The sequence below is a fragment of the Micropterus salmoides genome, unplaced genomic scaffold, assembly GCF_014851395.1.
Source record: "Micropterus salmoides isolate LMB-PRFRI ecotype aquatic unplaced genomic scaffold, ASM1485139v1 Ms_hic_scaffold_19, whole genome shotgun sequence".
Lineage (NCBI taxonomy): Eukaryota > Metazoa > Chordata > Actinopteri > Centrarchiformes > Centrarchidae > Micropterus > Micropterus salmoides.
Genome location: NW_024041039.1, coordinates 18,143,115 through 18,167,564, shown reverse-complemented (window position 1 = coordinate 18,167,564; position 24,450 = coordinate 18,143,115). Strand labels below are relative to the sequence as shown.

General features: G+C 43.6%; 2 protein-coding genes across 6 annotated transcripts in view; one reads left to right on the top strand and one right to left on the bottom strand.

Moving 5' to 3' along the window:
- Positions 1 to 3,799, top strand: part of tdrd9 (tudor domain containing 9) — a 38,620-nt gene extending 34,821 nt beyond the window's left edge. For both annotated transcript variants that reach the window (XM_038728893.1, XM_038728891.1), the window contains 10 exons: positions 45 to 134; positions 238 to 495; positions 1,028 to 1,195; positions 1,670 to 1,740; positions 1,843 to 1,952; positions 2,181 to 2,277; positions 2,363 to 2,501; positions 2,985 to 3,103; positions 3,197 to 3,269; positions 3,400 to 3,799. In XM_038728893.1, coding sequence (XP_038584821.1) covers positions 45 to 134; positions 238 to 495; positions 1,028 to 1,195; positions 1,670 to 1,740; positions 1,843 to 1,952; positions 2,181 to 2,277; positions 2,363 to 2,501; positions 2,985 to 3,103; positions 3,197 to 3,269; positions 3,400 to 3,498 — 1,224 coding nt within the window. In that variant the 3' untranslated portion in view covers positions 3,499 to 3,799. The remainder of the gene's footprint in view (positions 1 to 44; positions 135 to 237; positions 496 to 1,027; positions 1,196 to 1,669; positions 1,741 to 1,842; positions 1,953 to 2,180; positions 2,278 to 2,362; positions 2,502 to 2,984; positions 3,104 to 3,196; positions 3,270 to 3,399) is intronic.
- A 284-nt stretch (positions 3,800 to 4,083) lies between these two features.
- rtn1a (reticulon 1a) lies at positions 4,084 to 24,433 on the bottom strand. 4 transcript variants are annotated; one of them, XM_038728894.1, is made up of 9 exons: positions 23,945 to 24,433; positions 16,369 to 17,112; positions 14,817 to 15,497; positions 6,858 to 7,065; positions 6,613 to 6,751; positions 6,355 to 6,424; positions 5,932 to 5,978; positions 5,778 to 5,836; positions 4,084 to 4,933 (listed from the first exon to the last, which is right to left on the bottom strand). In XM_038728894.1, the coding sequence occupies exons 1-9, from the start codon at positions 24,177 to 24,179 to the stop codon at positions 4,891 to 4,893; spliced, it is 2,226 nt and encodes a 741-aa protein (XP_038584822.1). In that variant the 5' UTR covers positions 24,180 to 24,433; the 3' UTR covers positions 4,084 to 4,890. The 4 variants fall into 4 exon arrangements, with proteins under 4 accessions (XP_038584822.1, XP_038584823.1, XP_038584824.1 ...); XM_038728895.1 differs by having other exon boundaries at positions 23,957 to 24,179; XM_038728896.1 differs by lacking the exons at positions 14,817 to 15,497; positions 16,369 to 17,112; positions 23,945 to 24,433 and adding an exon at positions 12,027 to 12,325.
- Positions 24,434 to 24,450: the final 17 nt, after the last annotated feature.

Below are 24,450 nucleotides of genomic sequence, written 5' to 3'. Positions count from 1 at the left end.
GTTATGTCATGTACCAGAGACTAGGATATGTTGTTGTTCTCCAGGTGTTCTTCTTGGACTTTGGCAACACAGCAGTTGTTGCCTGCAGCAGCCTCAGAGAGCTCCCTTCGGACCTCCTGTCTCACCCATTCCAGGTAGCAAAGTGGCACCATTGGTCAAAATATTAATGCACACTTATCTGTTCCACTGTTGAACTGTGAACAAACAGTAACCCACAACACTTGCTTGTGATCTTAGGCTCAGGAGTTCCAAGTCACTGGAATGCGTCCTTCAGCTGAGTCAATCATCCTGGGGAACCAGTGGAGCAGTCGAGCCCGCGACCGCTTTATCACACTGGTGAAAGGCCGTTCACTCATTGTGTCCCTGTACTCCATCCTCCATGGTGTCATGCATGTGCAGCTGCTCATCAACACGCAGACAACAAACACCAGCATGGTAGACATCTTGGTGCAAGAAGGACATGCTGTGACGGCTGAAGAGAGCTTCGATTCCAAGGTGACACAACGGCTGTGAGCTTAGGTTGTCACACATGAAATGTATTGTGTGCAATATAGAAATAAATCATTCATAACATATCCCTTTTAAGCTTAACCTCACCTAAATATGTCCTTTTTAAATGCTTGATTAAAGTTTTAGTTCTCTTCTTCAGAGAGAGCAGTGGCTATGGCCTGCTTGAATTCATATCATATATAGTGCACTCTTTACGTTTTCATGACAGCATCGCAACATCCATTGAAACTCCTCTAACCAGACCTGCAACCTATTCAACTTAATCACTGTCAATCCAAACGCTTGAAGCTTTCAATGGTACCTTTTGTACTTGCAGTACTGATTTTTACCAGCAGATGTTGTGGTTGGTTGCTGTGAGCAAAATTGCTTTGGTTTCACTGAGAATAAAAGCACAAATCATAGTGTTGATTGGGTTTTTTTTGTGCCCAAGGTGACAACCATACCAGCCCTGATTCAGAAAGATCCATACCAAACCTGTGTGCCCTTCTGAGTCTGGATACTTTACTTTTGTTTGCAGCAAAACCATGACGCACTGATGTCCATGTACAAGGACAAGGAAATGGGTACATACATTGCCAACGCTGCCAGCAGCTCCTGGAATGATCGCAAGAGAGAGGAGAAGCAGCTCATTGACAACCTGCTCGCCCACTTTTCCAAGAGCCGCCTCTCTTACTCCAAGACAAAGGCAAGATACACTGCAGCTTACACAATACTTTTTATATTATATTCATACTAACATCTTAAAAATAGTAAGATTGTATAGTATTTTTATAAAACAATGTTATAAAGTGCTTTACAAATAAAATAAAAAGCAGTAAGAAGGATTAAAAACAGCAACAGAACTACAATCAGTTAAGAGAAAGCCTTCAGATTGAACTGGATCTTGAGGAGGAATTTAAAATAGGACACAGACTCGAGTGTGAGAGATGCTGATATATTGGTATTGGGGGGATGATGGCATCACCTCCACATTGTCTGTTGCTCTCACTTTGTCCAGGAGATGGAGCCGTTTCAGTGGCTCAGTTTATGTGTTGGTGTTCATTTAGAGGCACACCCATTCTGTCTGAAACAATGACAACTACAGCTGTGAAGCACTAGTCTGGATGCATGAGCACATCATGTGAAGTGTCTGACTGCAGCCTTCCTTCTAACATCATAGGTACATCTGCATGGACCAAACAGTCCTAATAAGATAAAGTTCCACAGCTTGAGCAACAAGACACACTACAAGTAAGCATTGTGTTCACTAAGACCAAATTTAAACTTTCAGGCTGCAAATGCACCTCCACTCCCCCCCACCCCTCCATTGCTAATGAGTTTGTCCTCTTGCAGGACTGTGTGTATAGAGAGAAGCAGCATCAACTCCTTGGCCCTGAATGAAAACCCTCACTACAAACATCAGAGGATGCTGGTGGCAGGGACTGTGTCAGTCAACCCCACAGGTACCAGATACAATATCTCCTCCATAAATGCAGATATTATATATTAACAAGGAATCAAAATGATTCTATGCAATGTGAAAGTGGTTGCTTGAATTTACAAACAAACTGTCAACCAACTCTGCAGTCCCTTTATAAGGCTGTAAAATGTGAGGGAAACATGTTTTTCACATTGTTCTTCTAAATGTCCAATTTGATGATTGCGGGTTTAAACATGAGGCTGTGTTGCAGGGACACGGATTCTACTGAGAGATACCACCCTCATGCCCGACATCCCGGGACTGCCTGCACTCATTACCATGCTGTTCACGCCCATCATGGAGTTGCGGTTAGTCAGACTATCACTGTGCACCTTAAAGGCAGCATAATCAAAAAACCCATGTTAATATTTTTTCCCCCTCAATTTTTTGTAGCACTGATGAAGAGAGGACGTGCTACACTGGCGCCCTCTGTGGCTTGGGCTGGAACAGTCGAACACAGGAGGGCATCCTACCTGAGCATGACATCGAACTTGCCTTTGACGTCAAATTTGATATTGAAGACATCACTGAGGTAACAGCTGTCAGCAGAGAGACGGATGTGTTGTGATGATCGCGGTGATGAAGTAGGCAAAAATTCAGATTGGTTTTCCCAGAGCCCTTGTCATTCATTGATTTGATCTTGAGATTTGACAGGTGATTCGTACCGCTTCTCCTCAAGATTTAAAGAGTAAACTTTTTTCACCTCATGCTCTGTGATAAAAGTTGCAACACCTCCTTGAATGCTGATAGTGATTGAGATATATGGAGTTAATGTGTTGCTTCAAAGTTTTACTGACATCGAGCTATATTGATCTTTTAATGGATTTTACAAATTTTTGATGAACAATTGTCTTCAGGAAATCTGAATAAGATTTCTAGGATATCTTTAAAGATCATGATGTGTGCTAATGATCTACAGCACTGGCCTTTGGCTATTGTTGCAATACTTTAATGCCAGTATTACATGATATAGCATTCTTTTTTGTGTATTACTGATTAGTTCTGTGTTTTTCAGATAAATGCTTTGCGAGTGGCTATAAACCGCCTGGTGTGTGGAGGGCCCTGTGGCACTCTGCATTTGGGGCCTGACAGGATCAGCCACCTGCAGGAGGACTGCCAGGACCGCCTCATAAGGTCACTTCCATACACCCACAGAAATCAGTAACAAGTTTAAAGACTGGTCTATGTGTATGCAGCCATTGATCGGTTTGTCATTATGTAATGCAGACTGTTCACCAAGTCACCGCCAAGGGAAGCTGTCACTCCAGTATACTACGAGAAACTCGAGAAATGGAATCAGGTATGGTACAAGATTGTGTTCCTGCAACGATTATTTGATACTTTTTGTTTTATCATTAGCCCTGTTACGTGCTGTTTTGTGAGCACATTTTAGCTTTGTGTTTTTTAAAGTGTTTGTATTGAACCTGCAGGTGGATCCTGCTCTGAAGATGGGTATTGTTGAGCCCAGAAGTGGAAAGACCACAGGTGTTCTCTTCCAGCTGCATCCGGTCACTCTCCTCAACACTTAAAAAGCCACTGGAAATGCATTTGTGTTGAAATGAAACTGATTCTAGTGTTTTACTATGAGCAGTTGCCTGGAATTTTAATTTCATTATGTTCAGAGGAGTATTTTTTTTAAGTTCAAATGTAGCTTTCAGCAGCCGAAAAATCCTCAATTCTTTCTTTGTCGTTTGCAGCCACCAGTGGAGTAGTTATTCCCTTTAAATAAGTCGCTGCTCATAAGAAATGTAAATGTTCTGAGATTTGTCCTGTATAGCTCTTTCTAACAGCACTTCAGCAGTGGGCCATTAAAAATAGTGCGCAACAGATGAGGCTTGTCAGTCAGTCTTCATTCAAACACAGTCTCATTGTGACCCAGGAGTCAAGTTAAATTTGTCACCACAGCACACACACATACGCTAAACTCCTACTACGAGATGAGAGGTGCATCTGTGCCAGAATTCACTGGCTGATATTTATAGCTCATCATTCCGGGTCTCCTATCCAAAGTTTGTCACCTCAAACTTAGCTGTGGTGTCATACACAAGCTCATCTTCACTGACCTGAAGATGTCTTATGAATGTGAACTCATCAGTAAAGTGGCTGAGGAGATGTTATACATCAAGGTACATTTATTTTTCTTATTCTTGTAATTAAATACATAGTGTAAGTGCAAATAGTTAAAGAGTCCAGGGTCTAAAGAACTACAGAGTATAGTTGAACATAGTACAAAGTTGGACAGTTATTCAAACAAGCTAAATATCACCAGATACTCCTTGTCTTCATAGTAGTTGTACAACAGTACCTAAAACATGAGCATGTGTATTGTTGCTTATGGTTATACAAAAGCAAAAACCCTACAATTACCACATCTAAGACGCATATTGTTAAATTATTTTGTGCTTGAAAACACCAAAAGGAGATCATTTTTGATATTTATATATATTGACATTGACTGAGAGAAGCCCTGTCTGCTAACTCAGAAACATGAAGCAGTATTCAACATTGGCAGCAGAGCACGTCTGTGGGCATTTAGCTTTTTTGTGCCAAACCATACAGTTTGTGGTAAGCACTGCAAAGCAAAAATGATTTAAAAACTGCACAGAAGATATCAAATATTATTTACCCAAGGCTCGACTTCATGCACTTTATAATAAGCAACACAAAAAAAGTCAGTTTCCTTTTTTGTTTTTCGAGTTGTGTACTTATCTACCTAGAAACAGGATTATGTATTTGTGACTGTGTGTTAGTGTTTAGACTGCTATAGACAGGGTGAAGGCTTCTCCAGTGGATGCTTTTAGAGAACACCAAGATGACACAGCACTACGCCCCACAGATGACGACCAGGCTCTTCAACGGTGAGCGAGCTGCCTGGCTCTGAGCTGGACTGGACTGTCAGCTGCATGGTGAGACAGACAGGTCTACTCCTCCTTCCTCTTGGCCCCGGGGATCTTTGCTTGGATCCTGTACAAGAGAAACACACTTAAATACCACAAGCCATTCATTCTAGATTAACTTGTGCTTATTTTAACTTCCTGCTGTTTTTGTACTCGCTCTTTTTATGGCAGTCTGTAAAACCAACAGGTCAAGTTTTACTAAAGTTGGAAAACTGATGATCAGTCCAAAAACTGCAGGCAGACATTTTGGCATCATCTGACCCTTGAGACACCTACAGACAAACTTCACTCTTGAATTTTCTGGGTTACCACAGAGCTGATGAATATAGACTATTCGGTTTCAGTCTGTTAAATTGAGTAGTTTGTCATTTTTCAAGGTCTCAGGCAAGGAAACACATTTCTACAATGCTTTCTACTCTGTGCAACATGTTTTAATATTTTTAATAGACTTGATTTTCCAAACTGTTTCATTTGTGAATTAATCTTGCAAATTGGATGATTTGCTGACCACAAATGCTCATTTTAACAGCGCCCTGCTTTACACCTTCACAGTTGCACACATAAATACCTGAAAGCTGCCCAGTACAACTGCAGTCTCATCAGCTGGCCACTGAGCAGCTCCAGTTGAGATGTAAAGGTTAAGTGCCTTGCACAAAGGCACTTCAGTGCTTCTAATCAAGGAAAAGCAAATGCTGCTCTTTCAGTTGTTTGCCTCCGACAGCAAGACGCAAAAATGTGTGACCATGATGAAAACTGATCTGTAACAACTCCTCATTGTATTTTTACATTTTTATTTAATATTGAACAGGGAGCACTGCTTGATTTCCTCTGGTGTGGCTTGTGCTTCAACAAGGTGCTTGAAGCTGCGTTTCCTCGTAAATCGTAAGTGAACAAAAATGGCAAACACTCACTTCCCCACCACAGAGTTGACCTGGGTCCGTATTAGTCCCACATATTGATCAATCTGTGCCTGAAAACAGAAGGAAAATGATGGGTGTAAATAGTAATACTGGACAACATTTCTTTAACCAGGGTTGACTTGACTTATGAAGCTGAAATTCCTACCTGATGTTTCTCGTACACCACGGGCATGGTGAACATGGAGACCACAGCTGTAGAGGCACGGAGAGAGTAATTATTCTAAGTATTCTGCTCAAACAGTAACACACTTGTGTCAGCAGGGCCGCCGACACTTATCTAATGTACACTGGAAAAGTAAACATAGTGTTCACGTTCGACAGTAAAGTAAACCTGTCTAGTGAATTTAATTCTGGCATAGTGATAAGGACATGCTGTACTTTTACATATGTATAATATAGCTTTGCTATATGTATCCTGTTCATCAAGTCTTCTGAAGATTACTGAATCTTTGACACACAAAAGGACTGAAATGCTGCAGTGGTGTGTGAGTCAACAGCAGTGCTGGGAAGTTTGTAGTCGTCGATAAAATGGAGCTGAGCGAGAGCTCTTGAGTCAGGAAAGCTTCACCTAGGATGAGCAGTGTCAGGCCGTTGAAGAGAGCACCCACGTAGGTCAGCAGCCACATCAGAACCGCAAACTGAAACACACGCAGACGTGACATGTTTTAATCTTTCTAACCTGCACGCCTGACTGTATATATTCATCTATTACCTGATTACTTAATAATTGGCCAAGCTGATCTCACACTTTACCTGAAGTAACTGACAGATATTGTCATCCCTTGCTAGTGATGCTAAAAAGGCAACGAGTGAGTTTGAGGCAAACCTTCAAGGAGTCGACCAGATCTTGTACGAGGAACAACCTGCGGAGCTCCTTCATACAGGTGTTGGTGTACAGCAGGATTTTGTCAGCATATTTACTAATCTGGTCCTGGGATAGGGCGAGATCAATCTCCAGGTAGGCTCTGAAAACAAACACAGGGACAGAAACACAGACAAGACCCTTCAGTATGCAGACCTTTTAATGAAATCCACAAAGCGCCTCATTCAACAATCTTCCGTTTTACCCACTTGAAAGGATGTCCTTCATCGGTCTTCTGCACAGCCTGCAGTACAGACTTGTAGATCCTGAAGCTGATGGTGGCAGAGAGGGCTGCCAGGGCTAAGTAGGCTCCGACACTGACCACGCTGAACTGGGTCAGGGAGAAGAGGAGCAGAAGCACGCTGCTGAACACGGCCCCCGACTGCTTCACATTCCTCCAGTAGAGCAAGTCAATCGCTGTGGGGAGGACAGAAGAAGGACAAACGGGATAAGAAGACACAACCAGCATGACCTGACCTCTCACTCTGCATCATGCAGGCCTGGGCATCTATGGCTGTATCAAAGTTGGACTAGGCTGCTGCACACTACACACCATACATTTGGGTCAAATATCTGGAAGCTGTTCACAACCCAATGTCCTCAGAGAGCTTTGGCTGTCACGTGATCCTGTTTTAACCCAGCTTCCTAACCTAGCTTTTCACTAGGTTAGGGGGAGCTGTGGAGCTGTAAGGTGCCGTGAAGGTGTCTGAGTTTCTTTACTCCTATATATAGAGTGACCTTTGCAGAAGATAATAGCTTACTCTTACTTGTCGAACGAATGCCTCAGTCTGTGTGTGTTGCCACACTCTGGACCAGTGGGACTTCGTATTTACATCTGATGTGTACTTGCACCTGGTCTGGTCTCACACGTATACAGACATGCATACAAACCGGCAAGTGAAACCGCATTACACTGAAGGTACAATTGCACTGCCTGCTCTCAGAACAGAATTAATGATTGACCTATAGCTCGGCGAAGGCAGTAGCAGAAATAGAAGTATTATCAGCAGTTCACAGATAACACTTCAATGTGACCTGGCCAAACAAGCAGCTCTGTGGTCAGTGATGAAGGATGACGATGCTTTCAATGCAGTGTCTCGTCAATGCAGTGAAACATCCGGATTCCTCCAAACCATCCCGATCACACAGGAATAAACAGTTGAAATATGCAACGCCATCATGCCTGCAGGCACTTGTACATCTTGCTGCACTATTTTCCTTCCATCCTTACTTTTTCCTCAGTTCTTTGGGTGGTGGGGCCTGTAATTCAAAGCCACTAGCAAAGATGAGAGACAAGCGATAAGTGAGGATTAGACCAGTGTACCATTACAGCTCCAGAGGCCGACACGGTCTTCCTCTGGCAGTCGTCTGTGTCGGCTGGAAACATGGGCCCGTTTCCATGAGAACTGTCGCTTGCTTGTTTCACCTCTGCTGAACCAGCTGCCTCCCCCACCACCTCTGCAAGTCTTACTAGTACTACTAGGGTTTACCGATACAGGCACCTGGAAATCATTCATGTCATGTAGGGAGGAAAGCAGAACCAGTGTGTTTAATATAAAGTTAAGAAGAGAGAATCGCTGCGGTGGTCTCTTGGGTGTTTTACTCTTCCTCTCTGAGTTGCCCGCCAGCCTGCCTGCTCTAATTTTAGCTGTGGAGCTGTGAGCAGCATAGTGATGACGGCCATCTTTACTCTCCACTAAAAGGTATCTTTGGATGCCAAAAAGGCAGGCTAAACCTGGGAAGCTGAATAACTGTCATTGTGGCATTGTGTGCAGAGTTAATCTCTGCTACACACGCTAACTGTTCCTATACTGTAAAATAACACATGCACCATCTGTCTTTTCTCTCCAGTATCCAAGAGTGACATACAAATCAGACACTACCCATTCAGAAACAGTGGGAACAGGATCCACAGGCCCTAGCAGCTGTACACGCACCACTCCCCACAGAAGACATTGTTGATGCCACCACTGACAAACTGTCTATATGGCTACCGATTTGAATGGAGATGCTCTGACAGACAGGCAGACAGACAGGCAGGCGCAGGTTGCACATATAGCAGCTGTAACAACACACAGGTAAATCAACAACAGACAGCTCTGCTAGAGACATGGGTTGACCGGCGACAGCGACTGTGCCTTGTGATGTGCTGCACTGGCTGCACGCAGACTGAAAAGCTTTAATTAGTGCAGTAGAAACTTGTACTGACCTGCGGCTCCCATGGCTGAACAGGGAAAGAGGCAGCTGCTTTATCCACAGACAAAAGGAGAGCACTGAAGGGGAAGTCCCCCCTGCACAGGAGGGGAGGGGCCATAGCCACACCAGCAAATCAGCATCCGCCTGTGCATGGGGACTGAGGGAGGGAGGGGGGACGTCTATGGGGTGCGGTTGCCAAAGAATCACATTGCAATCCAACACACACACACTAACACACATATACCGTTCTCTCTTTCTCTGTGAGCTCTTTTATGCTTTTAAGCGCAGCCCCGCTGACATGTGACAAAGACTGCCAGGCAGCGACTACAATAAAAGACAGCGTATCAAAATGGAAAACAAAACCACAGTCCTTTCTATGTGTAAAGGTTGCGTCATCTGACTTGAGCGGCTAAAGAAGAGACGACTGCTGTAACATTGCATGCTAATAAACCATACACACTGTAGACATCTTGTACTGCTCTGTGGCAAGGATCTGCTGAGCACCTGCCTGATGCAGTTACCATAGTTACCATGCTCCATTTTCTCCCCGCCACTCATTGAGAGATGGAGAGAGGGGGAAAGGGAGGGGCTGGAAGAGGGAGGGAGGGGGAAAGAGCTTTCCTTTGGGAACAGAGAGAGATTCATTTGCTCCGAATCTGGGGAATCAGCAGCACATAATGTGTCCCCACAACCCCACATATGAAGACAGCCTCTCCCTTTATTGTGCAGCACAAAGGGACAATGGCAGGTTTCACACGAGGCCAGTTAGTCGTCAAGAAAATTATAAAAACTATGTGTGTAAAGGGCTTAAACTGATAGTGTCTAGTTAGTTAGATAGTTAATTGATAGTGTCACATTATAAGCTCAGATTTGTCCAAATTTGAGTCTGATTTCTGACTGAAAGCTGCTAATTTCTGTTGCGCTGCTTGTTTACACTGGATGACATTTCAGTTGTTCACATTTAATTAAAACCATAACCTGATATTAATTTATAATAAGGCATGCACCAAATATAGAAAATCAATTTAGGTTTTTGACCGAAGCAAAAGCTGAACTGCTTGCGTGACAGTATAATCTAGGATAGGCAGAATCATAGTACAGAGGAGGCACAAATGCAGCCTGCCGAGCTCTGTTTGTTTATATGACTCTCTGATACTCAACACGTATACCGAGCAAAAACCAGAGCAAAGATTAACACCAGTGACAATAATATGAGCCCCCCTCCCCCTTTTTTATAGTGAAACTAGTTTAGCCTGACCTCATTAAATCACTGAAGACATCCTTGTGGCCTCAAACAAGCCATCAGTCGGAGTGAGCAAACATGCGAAGGGACTTCTGCTGCCAACAGCTTGATTCAGGACTTGAGTCTCAGACTTGGAACTTTGGGGATGATAACTTCAGATTCTTTGATATAAAATGGTATGAGTTACTTAATTTGGTAGAGCTATTGCAGACGGAGATATCTCAGCAATATGACCGCTTGTCCAACAGAAATGAACACCAGCAAATTGGACCAGTTAAGAAAAGCATTTCAAACCAAAACAGCACTAAAATGGAATGCTCCAGTACCACTAGCAGTGAGTAAATCGTACTGTGTTATGTCAAAAAAATCGGACCTGTAACTCTCTGTCTGAACAAAGTTTGATTCTTCTTCTGCCATATAGCAACCAAATAATTATTTAAAAACAACAGCTAATTTAATGCAAGTCTTCTTAAATGCACAAAGCTGTGTACACCACTAAATATGCAATGTACCACAGCAGGCAGTATCTAAGGTTTGACCAGAGTTCATGTATTTGAGAAACTACTAAAAAAAATGTGATGATCAAATATTGTCTAAAGCTGCCATATTAATAAAGCAAAACATCTGTTCTCCATCTTCTTATCTATGTGGGTTTGTGACACATTATGTCATATTTAAGAATGCAGATTTGATTAAGGCAGCCACATGATTGGTGTACACAGTAGTGCAGAAGTATGTTTTAACTATAGCATGCATTACAAAAAACCTATTGGCTGTGTGTCATCTTGAGTCCTGTAAGTGCATTACTGAATTTTGGATGTGTCTGCATCATTGTTTGGTCATTCTTGAGTAGCTTGGTGACAGTGACTCAGTACTGTGATGAGGATGACTAAACACAATGCCCACAGCTTCAAGGTGAAGTGGATATATTCAACTGCATAAAGTATATCTGCTCAATTTCATCCTTTGTTGCGCTAGATGTATCAGCTTAATTTGATACGTTCCTAATGTTGTAAACAGATCCCATCAGATATCATATTACACAGTTTCAGACTTTCATCTGGACCAAATTAAATGAATAATGACTCAGTAGAATAATGACCAATGGAGGAGAGGGGGGGGGTTATCAAGGTTATTTTTACAAGCACATCCACAATCAGTGACTGTTATGGTCTCTGTTGGGATACAGTAAGCACTTCATCCATCTTTTTATATTGCATTGTAACTGCTGAGCCTGAAAAGATGGCAGATAATGACCAGTGTGGAGGAAGGGGCGCCATTTTCTCTCTTGGCCCCGTGTACGAGCCCTTCATGCTATGGAAACAGACAGACGGAGGATGCTCTTCTCCGGCCCAGTCTCTGCAAGGTGCCATGGCAGCCGATGTAATAGGGCTGATGTAATCAGGATGGGTGCGCCCTGGTTACCATGGAAACAGTCTGTCAGATCTGTCGGGATGCTTGGACTGCCTCGTTACACAAAAACAGAGCATACGCCATATAAAACCAGCTCCCCTGCACGGCTGCGAAGTGGGGAGGGTGATAACAATGGCACCCCTTAGTCCACAACACAACACTGGCATCCATATTAACATGCACCCAAAACAGATGGCTTCCCAGCACGCTGGTATGTATACGCTTATTTTCCAAAACACCCACCAGCGTCCCCCCTCCTCTTTGGTTTTTATTTTCGGACGCACACACATGCAGCAGAAAGGATGTGTCATCAGGGCGTGTCCATGTGAAAGGAGGCGCAGGCAAAAAGCGCTGTTTGATTCCCCAACACTTGACAAATACAGTTAGATGACAAATGTACACATGCAAAGCACACATACACACATTCAAGGAGACACATCTGTCATGAATATTTAACCTACATGCAGAGATAAGTGTCACAGCCACAGACAAACAGCTGAGTAAATCACAGTAAACACATCAGTACCCTGGCCCTTCCAGCCGCTCCAGGAGCTTTCCTTCTTGGTCACGTCTGCAGTGGCCTGCATGCTGGTGATCAGTTATGTCCCTGTTCTCTTTCTCTCTTTGTCTTTATGGTCTCCGTTTTCTTCTTTGTCTCTCTCTTCGGTAGCACCGACTCACTCACTCATCCCAGAAAGGCATGAATGGTCGAAAAGGATGCGGAGATGACGGGGTGGGAGGGAGTAAAGGTTTCCAATGTGCTGCCGGCTCGCGGAGCACACAGACTGATGCTGTGGAGCAGCACTGGCTAGAACAGAAGGAGCTGGGAAAGTGCGTATGTGTATGTCTGTGTGCGTGTGTGCTGGGGGAGGGGGACGGGGGGACGGGGGGGGGGAGCAAATTGTAAACACCATACCACAGTTGCTGCAGCAGCAAACCATCCATGCAATGATTAAAAGCCTAGGGGGGTGAGAGGGTGGGTAGTGATCGTTGGGAGGCTTAGCTTTTGTCTTGAAAGGGAAGGTACACTAGCTTTCACAATAAAATCCCTAACAGAGCCTCAGAACACACTGGTAATAGAGTGGGGGTACAGGCAGTGGGAGGGTTATCCCACATACGCTTTGATGAGACACCAAAAGCATTGTCATATACTTTCTAGCATGGCTTCCCTCGTAGTTTGTTTGTAACAGAACCATATTTATTGGTGCAATAGTAATACAGGCTACAAATATGGCATGTTACTGCAGTCTGTGCAACCTGAAATTAGTCATTTTAACAGCCTGACGCCATGTTGCACACAAGACAAGGTGCAATAGCAATGTTTTCTAAAGGATGAAAATGGTTGGACTTGAGGCCATGTTGCTATGGAAATATATGGCAACCATCCATATCCACTGTTCTTGATTTGCACAGATCCATATTTAAGGTTGTAGCCAGAGATTCAAAGAGCTCTTTCCATTATGACTCACTGATGATTGAAGAGGCAAAGTGCTTGTACTTTAATAATTCATAATGCAAGACACCGGGCATTAAAGCACAATGCTCCTTGTTTAGCGCCCACTGGATGTGTTTGTGCTTTACGATTTCCTCCCTAGAATAGATTTGTAATGCAAATAGAGCTGTAAAGAGACCTGCGACTGAAAGGGCAGGATGCTTAAAAATAAAAAGCACTATCACTTAGCAGAAAACAATGACTTCATAGTTCGGGGCTAACATAATTTTTTTACCCTATCAAAGCTTTTAGACCTGTCCCCTTGGTCGCCCCCCCCCCCCCCCCTTTCGGAGTCAACCACACCTCACACCTGCTGCTCACTGCAGCTTTGACGGGCTTCATTGCCAATACCAAGAGGGAAAAAATGATTTCTCTGAACCAGACTGAACATGCGCCCTCATCACTGTTGCTATGGCAACTGATGTGGAAGTGCTCCAACTGATGAAAACAAAATCTGCTGGTCTTCAACAGAGCAGCAATGACAAAGGTACACTGCACCCTCTAGTGGTGGAATAAAACAAACATGTGACCTGCTTTTTTTTTTTTTTTTTTTTTAGCATTTCCAGAACCTTCTCACAGAGTAAACAAAACAAAGACAGTCTCTTTGATTTGCTATTTAATCACACTACTTTGAAATATTATAAATTTCTAATTTCTAACTATTTACCTGACTTACTGGAAGAGGGTTCACAAGTAACTGGGAGTTTCATGAAACCCATCTACCTGTCTCTTTGGAAGCTACAGAGGAGCCAAAGCCAAACAACATTTATTCAGATAAGACTTTTTCAGCTCTGTAACTATGTGAAATTCAAGAGGAAGCCTTCAAACCCTTAAGTAGGAGTGTGCCCCAGTTTTGACCACATAGGATTGCGTAAACCCACTTTTTACAAGGACAGAATGAACAGCCAATAGAAGTCAAAATACCCATCCAACATCAAATGTGGAGCTTAGACAGCATTAACATCTGTTGACTGTGGGTAGCATGTCTGACTTATCTAATCGCAGAATGATGTAAGGAGCCATATGACGTAAAGATTCAAATCAGTTTTTTCATTAACATCTGCAATTCCATAATTTGTGCTGTTTGAACTGAAAGCAGAGAGAGAAGTTTAACTGTTGAGTTTCAGTCGTCATGCATTGCCATAAATCTGAATCGCTGCATCCTCACTCTGGCTTTTTTTTCCCATCAAATATACCACCAGAGGGAAGCAGACCTTTAGGAAAGTACAACACAAGCACTTCCCACCCCTTGCATGCTAACATACACACACACACACACACACACACACACACACACACACACACACACACACACACACACACACACACACTCAACAGTGGAACATCCCACCTCTCTCAGCAATCCTGTTTACTTTCCCGGCCTTGTCAACAAAACAGTGTCAAAGCACACTATGCAGTAGCTATCAGGAGGTAAACAAACACTGCGTTAGTGATTTGATCAGAAATATGCTGTCAGTAATTTTCAAACAGCTTTTTAGCCCTAATATAGATATGATGGGGAAGGTTAGGAACACAAATGCACATGCACTAGCTCTTTCATTTGGGCATGAATACAAACAACACTACCTGTATCACAAGCTGACAGCGCTATTTCTGAAGAACCAGTACCCAAGATAGTAGCTTATAAGCCAAGGTGAAACCACTGCAGCAATGAAAAGATTACAGACATGTTTTGTGAAATCCTGTTACATCCACAAGGAGGCAGTAACAATATAAACTTTTACATTTTTGTTCAGAGGAGAAATATGTATTACTTAGATGTTCTGGTTAAAAAAAAAGGAAATCAAGATTTTTAAGACTGACCTTTTTGTTTACTGAAGCCCACCAGGAAGGCTGAGGCGGCGGGTTTTCCTAGGTCTCCTTTGCCCTCATTTGTGTGCATATCGTCCTGGTGGGGCCTCTCTGATCGCACCTCTGGGGGCACGGCCGCAGTGGGGGGCTTGGGCTTGCTGGGGCGATCCTCCTCTGTTTTCACTGGGGTCTTGACCTTGTCTGTGATCAGGGGCTCGGCTGGCACCGCCTCAGCCACGCTGCGGGGAGAGACGGCACTGGGAACCAGGGGAGAGGGAGGGCTGACTCCCTGTTTGGGGCCACTGAAGCCCTGCTCTCTCTTTGGGCTCTCTTCAGACGCAGACTCAATGAAGAGATCACTGTCAAGCTCTGCCTCTCTCTCCTCCCTCAGAATGCTGTAGGCTGTGGGTGGAGCGTGGTTGCCGGCCAGGCCGAAACCACCCTTGGCGACTGGGGGATTGTCAAAGGGGTTGTTAGGCTGGCTGAAAGTGCCCTTGCTTTTAGGCGGCTGGGCAAATGGGTTGCTGCTGGCCTTTGGAGGCTCCTCAGACACCAGCTCAATCTCTGAGTCTCCAGACTCGGCGCTGCTGCCGTCATGCTCCCTGCTGCCGGCTTTAGTGCTCGGAGTGCATTTGGAAGGTGCAGGCTTCACTGCGTCAGCCTTGAACATGTCATGGGAAGGGAATTCTTTTTCTGCTCACAAAGAAATGAAGAGAAAAGTGGGCATTAGAGTCTTCATGCACATCACAAATTCAGACAAACAGTATCTGCATGCTTAAAGCTGGACTGTGTAACTTTTGAACAAAGAAATAACACAGTCCTCCTCTTACAAAGGAAATATTGACTTCATAAGCAATAAAACATCCTCGCTCAATTAACTTTTCAATTGTTTTTACTTGGTCTGATGAGCAGTAACTTATAGTGGTTAATATAAGCTAATGGTAACACACGTTAGATAGTTATTAATGTATAACTGAGTCAGTTTGCTCTACTTTTGCCACTGCTACGTAGTCTCACTTTTAAACCTCAGAAGTCGAATCCATTTTTACCAATTTTAGATTCGCCTGGTCTCCTTGTATGCTAATGCTTGTATAACATCAACCCTGTAGTGCACAATAAAGTTATATATATGTTTTCAGGACAGCTTAGGCTATTAGAGTCTGTATACTGCAGTGACGTCACATGAATGTATTCATGTTATATGACCATAAAGACAAAAAAAAGAAAATTGGAAATTGAATCTCACGAAACTGTATTCAAATCACTGTCAGACAAATGCTGAAGTAGCTCTGACTTAATGACATTCATTATCTGACATAGGGGTGGCCATTTTGACAATATTTGTGTTTTTGTGTGATTTTTCTGCAGTAATGTGATGAGGTTTTTTGATTTGTCAGTTATTTAATTCACTTGATTAGATAAAATCTCAGTTGATTTTCCAGAAAATTTATAATACTATGATATATACTCATTGCAGTATGAAATTACATATACCATGATTCAGTACTTTTTCACCCACTTGAATATATGAGTACAGGTGTTTCTGTGTGTGTGCTGTGCCTACGTGTTGGTGAAGTATTGGGAGTGGAAGCAGGGCTGTCGTCCTCGGGCTCCGATAGCGTCACAGTGGGAACCCCCTGTAAGCCCACACTGAGGACATTTTCACGCTCAGACACAGTGACTGGAGGGGGTTGTTGCTGCAGCTCAGACTTGGCAGTTGGTGGCTTGGACTCGGTCAAGGTGATCTTCACTGGGCTGGCCGTCTGCGGGGTGCCACCCAGGTTTCGGTAGGAGCGGTAGTCTGACAGCTCTTCATCAGATGGCTCCTCCACGTAGGGGAAAGAGTGGGAGCCCAGTGCTGGACCTAGGTTTTCTTCTTCCTCTTCATCATCCTCATCTCTTCCTGGGTGTTTATCTAAATAGCTGCCCATTGAGTCACGACCAGTTGAGCCTTTGTCCAGCAGGCTGTGCAGAGCATCCTGGTGCTGGTCACGGCGCTCATCCCCATGGCTGATGTCCATGTAGTTGTAGGATTCTGTCTTATCTGAACCCAACAGAGATTTTGGCATGTCGTCAGCCAGGTTGGAAGTCATCTTGGTGTTTGAGCTAAAGCTATAGGAGTCGCTGGAGAAGTGGTCCATGGCAGAGGAGCCAGAGGAGGGCTTGGAGGGTTTCAGGTCATCCGACAGATAGGAGGCCTCTCGTCCCGACGTGAAGCTCTGATTTGACATCAGGGAAGTGTAGATATCACCATCATCATCATCATCATCATTCATAGGCTTCCTGAACAGGCAAGACGTGGGGTCATCTACAGAGAGAGAAGTGAAACTCAGTGAGGTTATACACACAAAAAAACGATAACGATGAATGACAGCACTCTCTATGTTGCACTGTGTCAATCAGCCTGTGCCTGAGCTGTGTGATTAATGAAAACATCCAGTTAAACAAGGCTATGCTTCTGCTGGCGCTACTGTCAGGGAAAGGGGCCGTGGCACTGTGAGAGCAGCACAGTCAGACTGGGTGCTCGGCTGTGAGGATCAGTGAGGCAGCAGTAACAGAGGGTACTTGTACCCGGTGCAGGACAAAGGGGGATTGTTCAGACCCCCCAAAAAACACAGTGCCACAACCAGAGTCTGTTCTAAATCATGCAGGCAAAGGGCTTTCTCTAGTCACATCTCGGCTCTATGATCACTAATCCAGCGCCTCTCCTGATAAATTAGAGTCATGAGAACGAACACACAAATACAATATGAACAACATATTGTATGTGCAAACTAGCATCTACCTCTCCAAAGCTTAAATGGCTTCAGCTAGGCTAGGCTATGCATAAAATATATCGATAAACACTTCACGCTCACTGCATCCTGGTATTCAACACATGCAAAGCTAAAATAACAATAACCACAGCGATTTTTAGTGTTACCAAGAGTAAGAATTCAAAACAGACAATAGTGTTGGTGTTAGCAGTGCCTTTATGTGTGCTCTGCTGTAAAATATCACTCAACATCTCATTGAATAGTTTGCTACAGGAAAACGTTAAGGATGCTCATGTTACATATGACTTGCAAAACAGGAAGAGGCGGACTTGAAAGAGATGTTATTTAAAATCGTCAGAAGTCAAGGTCAAGTCAAGTATTCAGATTTGTTGACTTAATGTCCAACTCGGCCAACAAACACACTGCCTCCTTTTCATACACAAATACACAAGCATAAACACAGTACCCACACACAAACACATACTATATGCTCATATTTTTGCTGTACTGTGTATAACTCAGTTTATACTTCCACAAACTGAGCTCCTCCTCCTGGTCTCGAGCCCTGCTACTCCCAGGGCAGAGGTGGTGCTATAAATAGGCTGGGTCCAACTGCTGGGCTGGATGAGGGGGGACAATTTAAAAAAGCAGCCTTAGGGTTAGCTCTGGAGGATGCGGACTGACAGAAGACCCAACAGGTCAGGACGTCCCGTCCCTCCCTTTGCTTCCTCTGAAAAGCCCCACCACCCTTCCCTTCTGCTGTCCTTCCTACTGCTGCTCCCTTAGTCATTAACAATACATCATACCGCAGTACAATGGCATAAACACTACACACCATGCTGGGACACAGCTGGAGGGGTTACGTGACATGGAGGAACAGCAAAGCAGGCCCAGACACTCTTGAGCTTCAGATTATTTTGCATTTAATAGACTCAAATGTCTTATCAACATCTGAACTGCCCGCAGATCCAAACAATATGCAACATAAATGGGCACAGCTGTTGAGCCAAGTTCATTTCGGTGACGTGAATGCCCTTGATGTACTGCTAAAGCCAACGTATAATCCTCTTAGTGTACTACCAATCGTATAGGTCCCATTAGCAATCACCCTGGCAACAACATCATAATCTAACACTCACTGATTCACTGTACAAATATATACTGTGCAGATGTGGGAAGCACTCAGGGCCACTACAAACTGGTGAGGAGAGGTGATCTCTGGAGCTGTGAGCTGCCAGTTATCCTGGTGACTGTGGGCAACACACACCCCCTCTCTCTACCAACCCATTCAACATAACAACACAGATAAACTCACCAGCAGTTGCATAAGGCAAGTGGCTGGATGCGTTTCTTTAAAAGCCATGAGGGCAGTCACTCTGAGCAGGTACTTGACAAAGTCAGGCTACTTGGTGTGTTAAGATTGAGGACATATTGAATCTGCTGATATGGCGTAGCAGCCAGACACCAGGGGGCAAAAAAACCCCACAAGGCTGAAGCAAATGCTTTGCTTCGCTTTCAGATGGGATTGGACGTGACAACAGAGGAATTCTCAGCTCACACTGCAGCCACACAACATAATCATGTCACTGAAAGGATGGTGCAGTTACATAAATAGGTCCTGGTGGATGTGCTGTGAAGGGGCAGTCCTTTTGTTGTCCCCCGTGCAGCCAGTGCAGCTCCGTAACTAAAGCAGCCTTACAATCTGTGCAATGCAAAAGCATGGGCTCTGTATTATCAGGCTACAGACAAAACTTGTGACCATAGACAATATCAAAAGACCCAGAGTTGCAAAATGAAAATATTACCACTTTGAAATTAAGGGTTTCCCAAGTTGCACGTGGAACTCACTGTGCAGCAGTGTTTATTCCCTTACTGATGGACTGCCATTATTCAATGTGGAATAAAATTGATAAAGAAATGTCATACAAGTTTCCTCACAAACAGCTATGTTTGCTATTCTCAAGAACAGATTGTTGTCTCAGTTCTTGCAGCCACGAATCAAGTGTAGACAGAAGCAATGCTGCTGGTTCCACAACCCACTACAACAACAGGCTCCACTGACTTTCGAAGGAACAATCCCTGTCGGTCTGTGATGTCCAAGCACACACCATCCCAGCAGGTATTCAGCTTCACTTTTAAACATCTGTTAATCTCTAGTGCACTGTAACAACTCCATTACTCCATCCGTGACCCTCTCGACTGTGGTGTTACCTTTCAGGAGCTCTCTTTCACTCCATGACCTTGTGGAAACCAATCCAACAAAGTGTGCTCCTCTTTCAAAGACATCTGTGTCTTTGACCTTAAATAATGTTCCGTAGCTTTATTATTTTAGGTATAAACTGCGCTTTGTTTAAGAAGATAAAAACAGAAATTGATTGTGTAAACATGGATGACGCGAGACTGGGTCGGCTGTGCACATATTATGAAACATTCAAATGAGTTACTTGGAGAAAGCCAGGGAGAAGAGAAAACACACTCTTTATCAGCGTAAAGTTAGGTTTGCCTGGTAGCATTTCTTTCTTGTGTTATTTGGTGAATATATTTTAAAATAGATTGTACTGGGTAGCAGGAAGAATGTATAGTGAAAGTGAGGCTTATAGGGAACCAATCTAAATGCAGATGGTGTCATTACTCTATAGCCATCACAGTGTGCAATCCACATTTACCTGTCTATTGCCACTTTAACTGAAGCGCCACTCTCACTCTTTAAAAGCTTTGGTTGTGACGTTTATGTTCATGTATCGATTGCAATATCCCTGGATGAACAAATACATGAATACTAGTCTCTAACTACTATCCCACTTCAATGTTAGTAAAGAAGAAGAAAACAGAGAGCACAATGACAGTCTATACTACGAGCTGAGGTACAACAAAACTACTTGCAGAGGTCGATAGGGGAACAGCTGTGCTGAGGGATTCAACTGCTCTGAGCTGCATTGATCCAAGACAATGAGGACATACAATTACTGTAAGAAACAGTGGATCCACCACTCAAGGCCACACAGGACAAATGTTGTTCCATCAGCCTTTGTCAAAGTCAAAAATCAATGTAGAGACAGTTTAAATAAAAGATAATCTGTCCCCATTCAGATTCTGAAGCCATGCTAACGTACCGTACCTGTCTTCCACTGTATTGATCAAATGCTTGCTTGGATGGAGCTTTATGTGTGAATAGAGAGGATGTGGGAGGATCCAGACTGGGTGTATGCGAGCTGTCTGCTTTGGGTCAAAGCTTTCAATTTGGTGTGATTTTGGATTGGCATTTCACTTTCATTTTGCAGACAGAATATAGCTTTAACGAGTACAGACGCAGGATGGAAGACAGGCCTGCGTAGGCTACAATAACCAACACAAAAAAAATAGATGGACTACTTATAAGTGTCTCTGCTGATATTAGCTCGAATCCCAAGATTAGTTTTGCAATACTCTGCTCAGGGATTACTCTATGCCCACAGGCAATGAAGCTGGACTGAGGCAGTAAGATTGTAAGCATAGCATCATATTTCACATGCTGGCTTTTAATTGTTTTCAGGGTAAACACAGGGGACCAAAGCACATCAGAACGTATGATTTATTAATATAATGACAGCAGTAATGCCTTGTTATTGTCCCCTACAGTGGAGCTTTTTGGGTTTGGTCTGTCGCGCTTTCATCTTTCCTTTTATCCCTCGGCATTAGCTAATTGGTCCTGGAGCCAAATTAATGAGACTGGAAACCTGACAGGTATGACGTAGGATGAGCACTTGGGCCCAAATCATTGTTGAAAGCAGACACATGACTATATATTGTACACGCTTTAAGTCTTATTTAATTATGTAAGATACTGAATTAAAACATATCTACGAAGGAGAAGACAGCTCTTTGCATTTCCAGATTTTCCCAGACAGTCCGGCCATTTGAACAACTATCGGGTTTCTCATCACAGCCTCGCCTCTCTTGCCATTAAGCTGCTCCCCCCTCCTCCACCACTGTATTATCTTGCATCTTTATCATCTAGTCTGAAAAGACCGAGCACTGCTTGGCCCCCTGGGAACAGGAGCAGCGCTCTCACCAGCTAAAGACACAAATGCACTGTGTTGGCTTATGCAGTTCGGTGGAGTTGACTAAGTGCTTTCTCTATCTGAAAGATATGGGAAAGACTCAGCCAGACATATGCTGTCTCATCCTTGTCTCTGATGATATGCTGAAACGGAGAAAGCCTCGAGTCTAATCCACCTATCAGGGACTGGATTGTGGGAGAACGTTTCTCATGACTGATGCACTTTGTCAGAACATGATAAAGTTATACCGTTACAGAGAGCTTTGTGGAAAAGGAAGTTGTCACTGTTTGTGTACAATATGCACTTAGTTGTTTTCTTCTATGCCAGAGAGCAGTGGAGGCTAGCAGACACACCATGTGGTGAAAAACAAACTTGACTGTGGGATTTTCACAGAACACTTCATGGTCACCGGTCATGATGCGGCAATATCTTCCACAACTTTCTTTCTCAAGCTTCTTGAAACCTTCATAGGATGGGAAACTTTGGAAGAGAAAAGAGGCTACACTGTTCTGTACTCTCTGTGATCCAAGGCTAAGGTTCTGTCCTGTGGTATTTGAATACTGCTGAAATCAGCATTATCGGCGTCCTGTGGGTAGATCACCGTTGTGAACAAGATTTAGAACAGGCATGGATCGATTACATAGCGAGGCAATTCTAGACATCTTGAAGAGATACTATTTCACAGTTGGTAGCCTACTGTTCAAAGGCCACAGTAAGACAGAATCTTTACATTTCCAAAATATGAAATATAATTTTGTGATTATCCACCAGCAAAGCAGAGAGGGAAAGTTTGTTTAAGAGGGGGTTGCTGGAAGTGAATGTGTTTGACAAAGATGTCATGTCTGGTCAAGAGGAAAATGTCCACTCTACCCTGCTAGATGTGATGAGATCTGCACTGTTCCCACCAAGAACATAAGTGACAGAGTAGATTACTTCACTATTATGGACACGCCTCAGTGGGAGTTATAGCAATGAGAGACAGACAGTCTTCCTCTCTTAGGAATCAAAACATCATCTGTGTGTGTGTGTGTGTTTGTGTGTGTGCACCTACACAAGTTTGAGCTTGTCTGGCACACTATTATGAAAGCAGAGCATGTCTTTTGTTTGTTTATTAGTAGAAAAGTTAGGCCAAACATCACTAGCCATTATTCATTTCACATATTTTACGCTCATTCTACTTAAAGACAATCATTTTTAGCTTTAGTAGGTTATGTAAATTTTGCAATGCCTTTTTTTTTCCATTTAACACTTTTAGCTTTGGATGTTAAAGTTGCCTCAATGCATTGTCCAATTATGCTCTTACTTAACGGATTTACAAAAAGGACTTGTTTTTTTCTTCTTTTTCTTGTTTTGAACCAGCTGCAGCCAGCTAAAAGAGAAAGGCCTGAACTGGGCGAGAGAGGGAGGAAACTAGGCGTCTTTTTAAAAAAAACATCATCTCATGAATTTTTCAGTGAATCCCTGAATGAAAGTGCAGGGTTCTAGTTTTGCTCACAGAGCAAATAGTGAGCGTTGCTACTTCGGGATTAAAAATAGCAGCATGAGCAGAGCTGTGATGAAGAGAGTGACGGACTTAGAACTGAGGTCTGCATGATGTTCCCACAAAAACACTGCCTCCAGCATCCAATAATATCACTATATCATCAACAACACTGAAACAGGCATGAAGGAATCCTGTCATCATGCAGGCTACTTAGCAGGACAAATAAAATATTTTGTTCAGGCTTTTACCCAGTCACTGCCTATGAAAGCTCGGGAGCTTAGGCCTGTTATCTATTTATTTTTCCCTCTACCCCACCATCTCAAGAATGCAGGTCTTTTGTCATAGATATAGGCCTACATGTGGGAGCTAGTAGATCAGTTTTGCCAGTGAACGCACATAAGCCATTCAAAGTTCAACAGGCTATTTGTTAATGCATGCTGCTTCCTATCTAAATTCTCCCTACAGACACAAATGTCATCAACTAAAGAACTGTGTAGACTACTGGGCAAAACACTGGAAAATATTTGATGTTTCATAACAATTACAGGCTAAAGCTCAAACCAGTTCAGTTTTTAAGATGTCTAATACCATTACCTTCAGCATCACTGATGTGACATCTGATTTAGCCTACTATCATCCTATGGAAGTTACTCGCATGCACCTTTGTTTCTGTGTTTTCAAGCCCAGAACTTTTAACTCGGCTGACAAACAGGCCGAATGTCGTAACCTGGTCGTAACGCTGAATCTTTGACTAACGGGACGCGCTTCTCTCGCTGTATTTACACCTGAATACCGATGAGGGTTGAAATCAAACGTACTGTGGATGAAATACTATTTATTGATAAACATAAAAGACTTAACTGTTCGGTTTACCTGTAGATGCAGTTCCCATAGCAACGGGAGGCCTTTTCCCATCGTCCTGGAAAGGATGAAATTGTTGATCCAGGTCGGCCGTCACCTCGCCGCCTTTCGGCTTAAAATCTTCACGTAGCTCGTCGAACTGGGTCGGTGTGTTCCCAAACAGGCCGTTCCTCTCATAGTCATCCCCAAACCACCTCCCCTCCGAGCCTAGCTCCTCACCGGGCTGAGCAGACATGCTTTTTCCCCCTGTTATCTGACTTGGTATACTAGCTACTATAGGCTTCTTCTTCTCTACCGTACACCGGGGGTTTGCTGGATGAGCGGTGGCAGCCCTTTGCGCTAGAATGGGTGACGGAGACAAACACAAAACAATGCAGCTCCTGGCCGGCGTCTGTCAACTGCGCCCGGGGTTTGTAGAAGCCACAGAGGAGGCGGTGCGGTCGGTCGGGGAGCGAGAGGAGAGGAGTGAGCTTTATTGTTTTAGTTCACTGCTCCAACGGTGACGT